This window comes from Cnephaeus nilssonii (assembly GCF_951640355.1).
Source record: "Cnephaeus nilssonii genome assembly, chromosome: 6".
NCBI lineage: Eukaryota > Metazoa > Chordata > Mammalia > Chiroptera > Vespertilionidae > Cnephaeus > Cnephaeus nilssonii.
The window spans coordinates 102,583,724-102,596,879 of record NC_137077.1 but is presented as its reverse complement, the minus strand read 5'-3'; the positions used below and the strand labels follow the sequence as shown (position 1 = coordinate 102,596,879).

At 41.6% G+C, this 13,156-nt stretch overlaps 1 protein-coding gene across 7 annotated transcripts in view; it reads right to left on the bottom strand.

The window, feature by feature from the left end:
* IFT88 (intraflagellar transport 88) overlaps positions 1-13,156 on the bottom strand; it is a 208,697-nt gene that overhangs the window by 56,426 nt on the left and 139,115 nt on the right. For all 7 annotated transcript variants that reach the window (XM_079775667.1, XM_079775659.1, XM_079775663.1 and 4 more), the window contains one exon: positions 11,343-11,449. In XM_079775667.1, the coding sequence (XP_079631793.1) occupies positions 11,343-11,449 (107 nt within the window). The remainder of the gene's footprint in view (positions 1-11,342; positions 11,450-13,156) is intronic.

Below are 13,156 nucleotides of genomic sequence, written 5' to 3'. Positions count from 1 at the left end.
GTTGAGAATTTTAGCATCTATGTTCATCAGGGATATTGGCCTGTAATTATCTTTCTTTGAGTGTCTTTATCTGGCTTTGGGATTAGGATAATGCTGGGCTCTTAAAAAAAAGCTTGGAGGTGTTCTTTCCTCTTAGAATTTTTGGAATACTTTCTATTCCTTGTGGTAATCTTATGATGTGGATGTTGTTACGTTTCATGTTATTTCCAAGTTCCTTTAAAGTACTCTTCTACTTTTTAATTATTTTTGCTTCTCTAATAGGGTGATTTTTTTCTATCTTGTCTTCCAAGTCATTCATTCGATCTTCTGTCTCATTTTAATGTACTTTTAATTCCTTCCAGTGTATTCTTGATGTCAGCTATGTTATTCTTCATATCCAACTGATTCTTATTTATGGTTTCTATTTCTTGTTTTATGCTGTAGTAGTTCCCACCAAGTTTCTTTATATTCTCACTAAGTTCCTTGAGCATCATTATAATCATGACATTGAACTCTATATCTGGTAATTTGCTTTCCTCCATTTAGTTTAGCTCTCTTTCTGGAGTTTCCTCCTTTTTTTTTTTCATTTGGGGATTGTTTCTTTGTCTCCCCCTTTTTGTTTACCCTTTGTATTTGTTTCTATGTGTTAGATCAAACTGCTATGCCTCCCAGTCTTTGTGGTATGGCTCAATGTAGTCAGTGTTTTATGGGACCTAGTGATGCAGTTCCTCAGATATTCTGAGCTGGTTGCTCTAGGAATTTCCCTTATGTGACTTATTTGGGTTCTACTGTTGTAATTGGGTCTTATTTTTTGTTCTGTTCATGGGTGGAAGCTCCTCTCAGGCAGGCTGACTGTGAGGCTCACCCCGAACCAGTTGGTGAGAACTATTGTGCAGGTGGTGTCACAACAAAATAAAACACAACAAAATAAGAAACAAAACATAAACATACACAAGAACCCTAAAACAACAACAAAAACAACCACAAAAGAAGAGGAAATTAGGAAGGAGAAATGAGAGTAATAGAATAAAATTTAAAAAAACTATGAGAAGAAAATAAGGGGGAAGAAAAATAAGGGGGGGGGGAAGAATATGGAAGGGCAGAGATGAAAGAAAGAAAATAAGAATAAAAAATAGGGGGAGGAAAACAGTATAAAATAAAAGAGGAAGAAAATAATTATAAGAAAACAGAGGAAAAAAAGATAGAAAAAATAAGAAAAGGAAAAATAAAGAGAAAACAGGAGAAAGAAGAAAACAAAATAGGGTAAGAAAAGGGAAGGAAAAATTATATTTATGAAATAAAAAGAGAGACTAAAATAATAAATCAATAAAGAAGATAAGAAAGATAAAGAAAATAAGTAAAGTGGCATTCATCTCAACAGAGTTTAGTGTCTCCTGGGAGGTCCCTTTGGGTCCAGCTCTTCTGATGACTGAGGCTATTTTGTCTGCCAATTCCGAACTTCCCAGGAGGTACTTAGGTGCTAACCACTGTGAGCAACTGTCATCCTTTGGCTCTCAGCAACCTGTTTGAAGCTTCAATCTATATACAGTTTGTATCATTCTCCATAGGACTTTATGTGGGAGAGTCCCAGCTGCACTCTAAGGCCATTTTGTTAGCAGCTCAGAACCCATTGATGGGTCAGTAATCTTCTGCCTCCACCTGTCTTTTTCTGCCAGCCAGCTGTCAATCTTAATAATCTAGTCTGTTTCTGAAAGGCCTTTGGCAGAATGAGGAGTACAGACCTCTGGTCTTCAATGAGGGGGAGGTGTCATTCGGATTTCAGGGAAAGTGATGGGTGTGTTTCTCTCTCTGTTCCAGAGCTACTCCTCTGAGAGTGTCTTAGAATATTTCCCTGCCTTTGGCTGGGTAGAGGTCCTACTATGCAGTCCAGTGGGATCAGCTGGAAACCGGGAGTTTTGGGGAATCACCAAATTCCCAGGATGTGGGGCAGACAGCCCCACCCCAAACCAGTCACCGATGCTCCCTGAGACTGTTCAAAACCACAGGCTTGGCCTCCGCTGCTGTCTCCTCTGCAAAGGTCTAGATGCATGGGGTGGCAGGCAGGGCCCCTGAGCATGGGGTGGGTAATATCACTAGAGCAGGTTTTCCCCCTTTTCCTGACTATGGTTCTGAGAGGGGCTGCAGCACCTCTCATGAAAAATGGCTGTTTCAGTTTGGGGGGATACACCTGAATGCAGGTCTCCCGGTCTCTGCTTTTCCATGTCTCCAGAAGGACAGATTAAAACAATTTTCCCAGCGCTGCATTCAAGATCAGCTATAAAAACTTGCGTTGCCCACATGATAAATTAGATACAAACATTGCAGCAATGTCGGGAGTAGTCTTGTAAAGCAGTCTTCTCTTGACTTCAGAATAGGGTCAGGTAGACAAGGTAACTGGGAATTTTAGCTTTGCCACCGGAATGATGCACAAACTGCTCAGTCACTCACAGTTTGAGAAGAATTGTGGGTTGCCAGGACCAGGCTGTGGTGAGCGTTAGCAGGCCCTGCAACAGTGAGACTGCCCCTCTTGGGGCTGGGCAGCATGGCACTGTGCCCCTGCAGCCTGGCCGTCCACTGTTATTACAATATTATTGACTGTATTCCTTATGCTATACTTTACATCCCCATGACTTTTCTGTAACTACCAATTTGTACTTAATCTTTTTAAATAAAATCCCCCAATCCCTATCCCACTTGGAAACTGTCAAAATGAGTCTGTTTCTGTTCTGCTACTTCATTTATTTTTATATTCCGCATATAAGTAAAATCATATGGTATTTGCCTCTGTCTGACTTACTTCACTTGACACAATACCCTCTAAGTTCATCCATGTTGTCATTTTCTTTTTTTATGGCTGAGTCATATTTGATTATATATATGCACACTTCTTTATCCATTCATCAATCAATGGACACATAATTTGCTTCCATATCTTGGCTATTGAAATAATGCTACAATGAACATATGGGTGTATATTTCTTTTTTTATTTAGTGTTTTGGGTTTCTTTGGATAAATACCCACAAGTGAAAGTGCTGGGTCCTTCTTTGTCTCTTGTTATATAGCCTTTGTTTTAAAGTCTATTTTGTCTGGTGTAAGTATTGCTACCCCAGCTTTTGTTTGTTTTCATTTTCATGAAATATTGTTTTCCATCCCTTTACTTTCAGTCTGTTTGTGTCTTTTGATCTGAAATGAGTCTCTTTTAGACAGTGTATGTAAGGATTATGTTTTATTGTCCATTCAGTCACTGTATGCCTTTTGATTGGAGTATTTAATCCATTTGGATTTAACGTAAAGTATATATATGTGTATCTATATCAATTTTATTATTCATATTTTCTATCTTTTCCTTCTCGTCTCCCCTCCTTTCTTTTTCTTCTTAAGACCCTTGAATATTTCTTGTAACATTGGTTTGATGGTAATGAATTCCTTTAGCTTTTTCTTATCTGGGAAGCTCTTCATCTGTCCTGCAATTCTAAACAATAGCCTTACTGGGTAAAGTAATCTTGGTTGTAGATCCTTCCTTTTCATCACTTTGACTATTTCATGCCAATCCCTTCTAGCCTGTAGAGTTTCTGTTGAAAAATCAGTTGACAGTCTTATGGGAGCTCCATTGTGGGTTACTAACTGGTTTTCTCTTGCTGATTTAAGATTCTCTCCTTGTCTTTAACTTTTGGCATTTTAATTATGATGTATCTTGGTGTGGGCTTTTGGGTTCATCTTGGTTGGGACTCTGCTTTTCCTGGACTTGTATGTATTTCCTTCACCAGGTTAGGAAAGTTTTCTTATCTTCTAAATCACCGATTTCCGAAAACAGTTTGGCTCAGTGGATAGAGCGTCAGCCTGCAGACTGAAAGGTCCCAGGTTCGATTCCGGTCAAGGGCATGTACCTTGGTTGCGGGCACATCCCCAGTTGGGGGGGGGGGGTGCAGGAGGCAGCTGATCGATGTTTCTAACTCTCTATCCCTCTCTCTTCCTTTCTGTAAAAACTCAATAAAATATATATTAAAAAAAAATAAATCACCGATTTGATCCTCTGCTTCATCAACTCTACTCTTTTTAAAAAAATATATATTTTATTGATTTTTTACACAGAGGAAGGGAGAGGGATAGAGAGCTAGAAACACTGATGAGAGAGAAACATCGACCAGCTGCCTCCTGCACACCCCCTACCGGGGATGTGCCCGCAACCAAGGTACATGCCCTTGACTGGAATCGAACCTGGGACCTTCCAATCCGCAAGCTGACGCTCTATCCACTGAGCCAAACTGGTTTCGGCCAACTCTACTCTTTTTTTAAAAAAAAAAATTTTGAAAATTTTTATTGTTGAAAGTGTTACATGTCTCCTCCCCACCCGCCCCGCCCTCTTCCCAGCCTCTCCACCCCACAGCACATGCCCTCACCCTCCTACTCTCTGTATCCATTGGTTATGCTTATATGCATGCATACAAGTCCTTTGGTTGATCTCTGTAAATTATTTTTTCATTTCAGTTAGTGTATCCTTAATTTCTGTCCTTTTTTATGCTGTTGAAGTTCTCGCTAAGTTCATCTTCTCTTCCCCTACGTCATTGAGAATCCTTATAAACAGGGTTTTGAACTCTGTATCTGGTAGGTTGCTTATCTCCATTTTGCTTAGTTCCTTTTCTGGATTTGTTCTGTCCTTTCATTTGGGACATGCTTATCTCCCAATTTTGGATGCCTCCCTGTGTTTGTTTCTGTGTACCAGGTAGAGCTTCTATGTCTTCTGGTCTTGTTAGGGTGGACTTAAGTAGTAGGTGCCCTGTAGGACCCAGAGGCGCTGCCTTCTGAGTCACCAGAGCTGGGTATTCAAGTGCACCCCTGCATGTGCTGTGTGCATCTAACTGGTGTAGCTGACACTTGTTTCTTGTTGGCAAGTCAATGGGGAGGGATTTACCCTCAGGCCAATTGGCTGTGAGGACTGGCTGTGACCAACATGGAGGATTAGCTATGCAGGGCCTCACCAAATGGAGTAGGACTTCAGGAGGGTTCTGGTGCCTGCTGAGTCTGCCCTGAGTGTATATCTTGTGGAGGTGTTTGGGTGATACTTCCATGTGGTCTGAAGCTGTCCACTGAGTGCATTAGCTTTGGGGCCTCCCAGGAGGTATAGGCCAACCTCAGCTGCCACCTGTATTCTGCCTGGGGCCACCTGGCATGAACTGAAAAGCAATCTGCAGATGTTTTCTACTTGTGCTGGGCTCGAAGGTGCCCAGGAGAAGCCAAACTGCAAACCACGGCCAGGTGCCACTAGTGCTGGGCCTGTGGCCACTTAGTGAGTGGTACCAGCCATGCCCAGGCCAGGTGCTGCTTCTTTAAGAGATTTTAGTAATGCCTGAAGCATAAGCCAATACAGGCCATTTGTATGGAAAAGCCACTGAAAAACAGCTTGGTGGGCCTTTCAGTCTCAGGGAAGCACCATGGCAGGGTGACTAGTGTGAGCCAGATTGATGAGACTCAGGTATGGCACCTTCGGGGGGCTCTGTACAGGGAAGGCTCAGAAAAGGAACCATGGCCTCTGCCAGCACTTCTACCTGGGAGAAAGCTGCCCCTAAGCTTGTGTCCTGATGTTGGACAATTCAGTTCCTCCCTGTATGTCGCTGGTGCCTTTCAAGCTGCTGCCCCAGCACTGGAGCTCAGAGTGAGTGAGTCCAAGGAAGTCCGTGTGGGCCTTTTGAGAGGAACTGCCTGAGTCTCCAGCTGCCCTCAGCCTCCCTCAGCCACAATCCTCACTGGATTTTACAGCCAGAAGTTATAAGGACTTCTCTTCCTGGCACTGGTGGTACAGGCTGGGGAGTCTGGTGTGAGGCTTGAACACCTGTCTCTTCACGGAAGACCTCCACAGCCGAGATATCCCTCTTAATTTTTATCTTTTACACTAGAGGCCCAGTGCATGATTAAATCATGCACGTGTAGGGTCCCCTAGGCCTAACCTGCCATCCAGGCCATATCCACTGCCCCGCAAAGCCTAGCACGCTCCGCGGACACTGCTAGCAGCCTGCTCCCCGCTTTTGATGGCAGGGGGTCCGCTGGTGCTGGAGCGGACACACAGCTCCCCGCTTTCGATCGCAGGGGAGCTGGGTGCCTGTCTGCTGGTGCACCAGGCCTTTCAGAAGCCTCCGGTGCGGCGGAGGCTTTCGAAAGGCCTGGTGCCTGAACGGACAGACAGCCAGCTCCCCCGCTTTCGCTCCCCACTTTTGATGGTCTGCAGCAGGACGTGAGCTCGCTGCCCCAGAGGCCCCTTCTGTGCCGCAGCACAGCCATGGCGCAGACGCTGAGCTCGCTCTGCCGCTGGCAACAAGAGCTCAGCGTCCTGCTGGCCTAATGGGCCACCCCGAGTCCCGCCCCCTGCGCCTCCCGCTGGCCCAATTGTGGGTGTAGTGGAGTGATGGTAATTTACATATTACCCTTTTATTATGTAGGATATTGGTGTAGGGCTGTGGGACCAGCCCATTTCACATCTTGGCCCCTCCTACCAATCTCAATGTGATTTCTTTATTATTATTTTATTTCAGAGAGGGAGAGGGAGAGAGGTAGAAACATCAATGATGAGAGAGAAACTTTGATTGGCTGCCTCCTGCACGCCCCCCACATGGGATTGAGTCCACAACCTGGGCATATGCCCTGACTGGGAATCAAACCGTGACCTCCTGGTTCATAGGTTGATGCTCAACTACTGTGCTATGCTGGCTGGGCTCAATGAGGATTCTTTATATCCTTAATTATAGGACTTGTGTTCAGCTAGATTTTAGGCGATTCTGAATGATGCTTATTCTGTAGTTCAGTTATAATTTTGATGTGGTTGTGGGAGAATGTGAGTATCATGTTTACCTACAGCTCTATCTTGAACAGAACCAAACTTATATGAAGTCTTAAGACTTTAACTCCTTCCATCAGAATCCTGGCTTCTTGCCCTAACCGGTTTGGCTCAGTGGATAGAGCATCAGCCTGCGGACTGAAGGGTCCCAGGTTTGATTCCGGTCAAGGGCATGTACCTTGGTTGCGGGCACATCCCCAGTGGGGGGTGTGCAGAAGGCAGCTGATCAATGTTTCTCTCTCATCGATGTTTCTAACTCTCTATTCTTCTCCCTTCCTCTCTGTAAAAATCAATAAAATATATTTAAAAAAAAGAATCCTGGCTTCTTTATTAGGTAACTTTACATAACTAATTAAAAGATATGTATTTTTTAACTTATTGAGTTTTAGAGAAAGAGGGAGAGAAAGGAAGAGGGGGAGAGAGAGACATTGGTTTGCTGTTCCACTTATTATGCATTCATTAGTTGATTCCTGTATTTGCCCTGACTGGGGATAAAACTCACAACCTTGGTATATCAGGATGATGCTCTAAACAACAGAGTTGCCTGGCCAGGACCCTGATTCTTCTTAATGAAACAAATTTAATAGAATTATGATGACAATTTTGATAAGTTGAACTTTCATTTATATAAGTTTATACTTATAAAGCTTTCACACAGGTTATAACATTTAATTAGCAATTGGTACATGGTAATAAATTGGTATTCACAGCATGTTTTAATGATATACCCTAGTGTAGCATTACAATACCAACTTGATATTTTAAGAATTTTTGAGGTAAAAATCTATATCATGTCATAATTCTTTTACAATTGATACTTTATTTTTAAAATCTTTATTATTGAGAGTATTACAAATGTCTCCCACTCCCCCCGCCATTGCCTACCTCCACCTGGTTCCCACCCCACCCCAGGTCTTCACCACCCTACTGTCTGTGTCCATAGGTAATGCATATATGCATGTAAGTTCTTTGGTTAATCTCTTCCTGCCTCCTCTCCCCTCCTTCCCGTTGAGATTCATCAGTCTGTTCCATATTTTCATTCATCTGATTCTATTTTATTCATTAGATTTCGTTCATTTATTTTGATTTTTAAATTCAATTGTTGATAGATATGTATTTATTGGCATTTTATTGTTCATATATTTGTTTATAAATGTTTCTTTTAAAAAATATATATATTTTATTGATTTTTTACAGAGAGGAAGGGAGAGGGATAGAGAGTTAGAAACATTGATGAGAGAGAAACATCGACCAGCTGCCTCCTGCACACCCCCTACTGGGGATGTGCCCGCAATCAAGGTACATGCCCTTGACCTGAATCGAACCTGGGACCTTTCAGTCTGCAGGCCCACGCTCTATCCACTGAGCCAAACCCGTTAGGGCTGTTCATATTTTTTAATCATTTTTTTTCTTCTTTTTCTTCTCCTTCTTCCTCTTCTTAAAGACTACCCTTCAACATTTCATGTAATACTGGTTTGGTGGTGATGAACTCCTTTAGCTTTTTCTTGTCTATGAAGCTCTTTGAGAGCTTTGCTGGGTAGAGTAATCTTGGTTGTAGTTCCTTGCTATTCATCACTTTGAATATTTCTTGCCACTCCTTTCCAGCCTGCAAAGTTTCTGTTGAGAAATCAGCTGACAGTCCTATGGACGTTTCCCTGTAGGTAATTGATTTTCTCTTGATGCTTTTAAGATTTCTCTTTTTGTCGTTAAGCCTTGGCACTTTATTTATGGATGTGTCTTGGTTGGGCCTCTATGGATTCCTCTTGTTTGGGACTCTGTGCTTCTTGGACTTATAAGTCTATTTGTTTCACCAGGTAGGGAAGTTTTCTGTCATTATTTCTTCAAATAGGTTTTCAATATCTTGCTCTCTCTCTTCTCCTTCTTGCAACCCCATGATGAGAATGTTGGTATGCTTGGAGTTGTCCCAGAGGCTTCTTAAACTATCCTCATATTTTTGGATTCTTTTTGCTCTTCTAATTGGGTGTTTTTTGCTTTCTCATATTCCAAATCGTTGATTTTATTTTTGGAATCCTCTATTCTACTGTTGAATCCCTGAAAACTATTCTTTATTTCAGTTAGTGTATGCTTAATTTCTAATTGGTCCTTTTTCATGTCTTTGAAATTCTCATTAATATCTTTCAAAGTCTCACTAAGTCTCTTGAAGCTCTCATTAAGGCCCTTGAACAATCTTATAATCATTGTTTTGAACTTTGTATCCAGTAGTTTGATCGCTTCCATTTCTTTCATTTGTGACATGTTTCTCTGTCTCCCCATTTTTGCTGCTTCCCTGTGTTTGTTTCTATGTATTAGGAAGAGCTGCTCTGTCTAATGGAATTGGAAGATTGGCCTTGTGTATTAGGTGTCCTGTAGGGCCCAGTGGCTCAGCCTCTGCAGTCACCTGAGTTGGGCACTCTAGGTATGCCCCTGTGTGGGCTGTGTGCACAGTCTTCTTATAGTTGAGCCTTGATTGCTGTTGGTGTCACTGAGAGTAAGTGAACTCCAGACCAATTGGCTGTAAGGACCAGCTGAGACTATAGTAGAAGAGCTGCTATGCAGGAAACACCCCTACGGAGCAGGACTTGCTTTAGTGGGGTTTTGGTGCTCACTGAATCTGCCCCTTAAATATGTCGCTCATGGATATATGAGCGACATATTTAAGGGGCACTCACTCTTGATAGAACTTCATCCTAAAATTAGGATTTTAGTTATTGTTTTTCCTTTATGCCAGAGTTGTAATCTGGTATGATCTGAAGCTTTCCACTGGGTGCACTGGTTCTGGGGCCTTCTGGCAGGTGCAGTCAGCCACTGTCTGGGACTACCTGGCAGGAGCTACAGAGAGGTCTGCAGATGGATGCTACTTGTATTGTGCTTGTAAGTCTCCAGGCCAGGACCAGCTGTAAAGCAAGGAAGGCTGGTGCTAGTGCCAGTCTTGGGCCTTTTATTGATAGGTTTGCAGCACACTGATGCCAGCTGCTGCTTGTTTGAAAGATTTTTAACAAAGTTTGAAGCCTGAGCCAGGACAGGCCATTCATATAGAAAAGCTGCTACAAACAGCTTGGGTGGGGCTGCAAATTGGATGGGGCGGGGTCTCAGGGAATCACCAGGGTGGAGGGAACAGTGTGAGCCAGGCTGATGGAGACTCAGATAGCTGGTCAGCTCTGTGACATGGGAGATCCCAGCACAGGAACAATGACCCCTGTGAGCACCCCTGTCTGAGAGAGAGCTGCCCCTGAGTTCTTGACCTGATGCCCGACAATCCAATTCCTCCCCAAATGTCCCTGGTTCCTTTCAAGTCATGGCCCGAGCACTGGAGCCAGAGGGATTGAGTCCAAGTAAGTTCATGCACTGCCCCTTTAAGAGGAATACCTGGGTCTCCAGCAGCCTCTGAGTCCCTCAGCCACAATTCCCCACTGGTTTTTACAGCCGGAAGTTATGGGAACTTCTCTTCCCAGCTCTGGAACCCAGGGCTGGAGGTCTGGTGTTGGGCTGGGATCCCTTGCTCCTCACTGGGGGGTCAGGGGGGGGAGCGTAGGGGGGACTCTGCAGCTGAGATATTCCTCCTGATTAAAAAAATAGCACATGTGGATATCGGACCAATCCATTCTGCCCCTCTGCCCTCCTACCAGTCTCAATGTACTTTCTCCTTTACTTTTCCAGTTGTAGGACTTTCATTCGAGCTAGCTTTCAGGAGGTTCTGAATGATGGTTGTTCTGTATTTTTGTTGTAATTTTAATGTGGTTGTGGGAAGCTGCATGTACCAGCGTTTACTTACACCACCATGTTGGTTCTCTCCCCTACACTTGATACTTTAAAAAGACTGTAAAACTTTCAGATCACATCTTCAAAGCAAAAACAAGGTATCCACATTTTGAAAGCAAATATGGAATTTAGACTTAATTATCCAAGATAAAAAGTCTAAGGTAAAAAATATATCTTTTATGAAAGGCAGACACTTAAAAAAATCACATTAAACTTTTAAATATTCTTGGCTCAAATTTAGGAGAAATTATTCTTTTAAATAAGTAAAGATAAGTACATTGTTACTCCACATACTTCATGGAACATGGAAATAGATTTAAAATGCTCCCATGTATGTTAATGTTATTCTCAAAGCCATCTCTACTATACTAGTGAAAAAGTACTATGTTGTATACAAGTAACTGTTTCTTAGTTTCCATGGTCACAGGACTCTCAAATTAAAATTAAGTCTATAAACTACCTTATTCTCTAAAAATTAAGTCTGGAAAACGACTAAATAAATTACTTTGTATGGTGGAAAATTATAATTATTTGCCCATTAGTATGATCCACTAAAGAGTATGAGTCTATTGAACTTCCTCCTATTTGGAACTCACTCTTGATAGAACTTCATCCTAAAATTAGGATTTTAGTTATTGTTTTTCCTTTATGCCAGAGCAGAAAAAAAATTCAACTTCATTTTACTGACAGAAGCCCCAACATCACTCAGTTAAGATATAGAAGGCTGACATTTTGAAAATTAACAGACAATAGTTTGTGGCCCATATGGGATACCTGTTCTTTTATTTCTTTCATTTTTTCCAATCTCTTGAGTTTTGTTGCATATTCTTGAACTTCTTTTAATCCAATATCTGTGCAGAGACGAACCAAGAAACGCAGACCTAAATTGTAAAAAATATATTTAGAAAAGTATTTGTGCATTGTGTTGAAAGTATAACAAATCATTAACCACAATCTTTTGGGACACAGGAATGATGCTCATGAACAGTGATTGTTTCTCTCTTGAAAATTGTGTTATAGAATTGTGCACTTGAATCTTATATAATTTTATTAAACAATGACAGCCCAATAAATTTTTTTTAAAAAGTATCTACACTCTGTATTTTCTTGACCTGGCAAGATAGACTTCCCTGAAAGGGGTTTAAAGGGACTCTCTTGACTCTGGCTGAGTAGCTCATTTGGTTGGAGGGTTGTCCTGCTACACTAAGGTTACAGGTTCAATCCCAGGCAGGGAACTAACAAGAATTGACCAATGAATGTATAAATAAGTGGAACAACAAATCGATGTTTCTCTCTCCTGTCTTCTCTCTCTAAAAACCAATAAATTAAAAAGAAAATAAAAGAACAAAGGGACTTTTTTTCCTGACCTGTCCACACCACCTATAATCAGAGCCCTTCCAATATTATGCTTTACCCTCCTTGTCTGCTTTCCTTCATGGCACTTTTAACTTCTGACAGATTCTGTAAGTGTGTTCTCTTAGTCTTCCTACTAGCAAGCTCCATGAGAGCAAGGACTTTCATCTGTATTGTTTTCAGCTCAGCGCTAAGCCAACACAGTAGTTAAAAAAGTTCAAGAATATGCAACAAAACTCCGTAAGAACTTGTAAATAAATGACCTATTCATGACCATTAATGTTTTGCAAATAACAGTACTAAAATAATTTAAAATGTCATTCATTAGCATATAAATTGCCTACACATACATTAGTAATTCATAATAAGGTAATTTACATTTCCTATAAATAATACACAACTATTCCTCTTTACCTATCCTTAGAGTGACTTAGGAATATTTAGTGTAAAACAAAAATTACTGTTTTGGGTAGATGTTCTCTGAAATTCAGTAGGTCAATAGTAACTCCATAGTGCAGGTCAATTTTTGATAAATGAAGAATATATGTTAAGACTAAATTATCTTGTTGGGTTCACTGGAAAACTACTCTGCTCAAAACAACACATTCCATGGGTGCAAATGTTTTCCTAAGACTACAGTTAATATAGACTATTGATGACATTTATTTTGAAAATTATCCAGGCCAAGGTCATCTTGAACATTCCCTGTGGCACAGGTAAACGTTCATTTAATATTTAGAGTGAACCTTAAACTCTCCATAAAGAAAGACATTTGGTGGTGCTTGGAGACAGTCCCTTTACTGGTCCACTGCCAGGTGCTCAGGTTACTGTAGTGATTCTGAACAGGCAGCAATCCTGCCCCCAGAGACACTTGGCAATGTCTGGGGACATTTATGTTTTTTATAACAACAGTGTGGGAGTAGGGGGGACTGCTACCGTTATCTAGTGGGCAGAGGCCAGGAGTACTGCTAAAACACTGCAATCCATGGGAGCCAGAATGGTCCAGTCCCAACGTCAGTGGTCCTGAGAGACTTTTGCCCAGGTGACTTTGGGTTGCATCATTTCCACAGAAAATATCACTGCTCTCTCTCATTAAATCTCTAAAGCACCAATTCCCTAATGTGACTGAGAATGAGAATCAAATAATAAGCTTAAATAGGGAAAATTAAATATCTGGGTTCACCTTGAACCTACATGAGAATCTCTATAAATAGGGCAATAAAACTGTAGTTTTT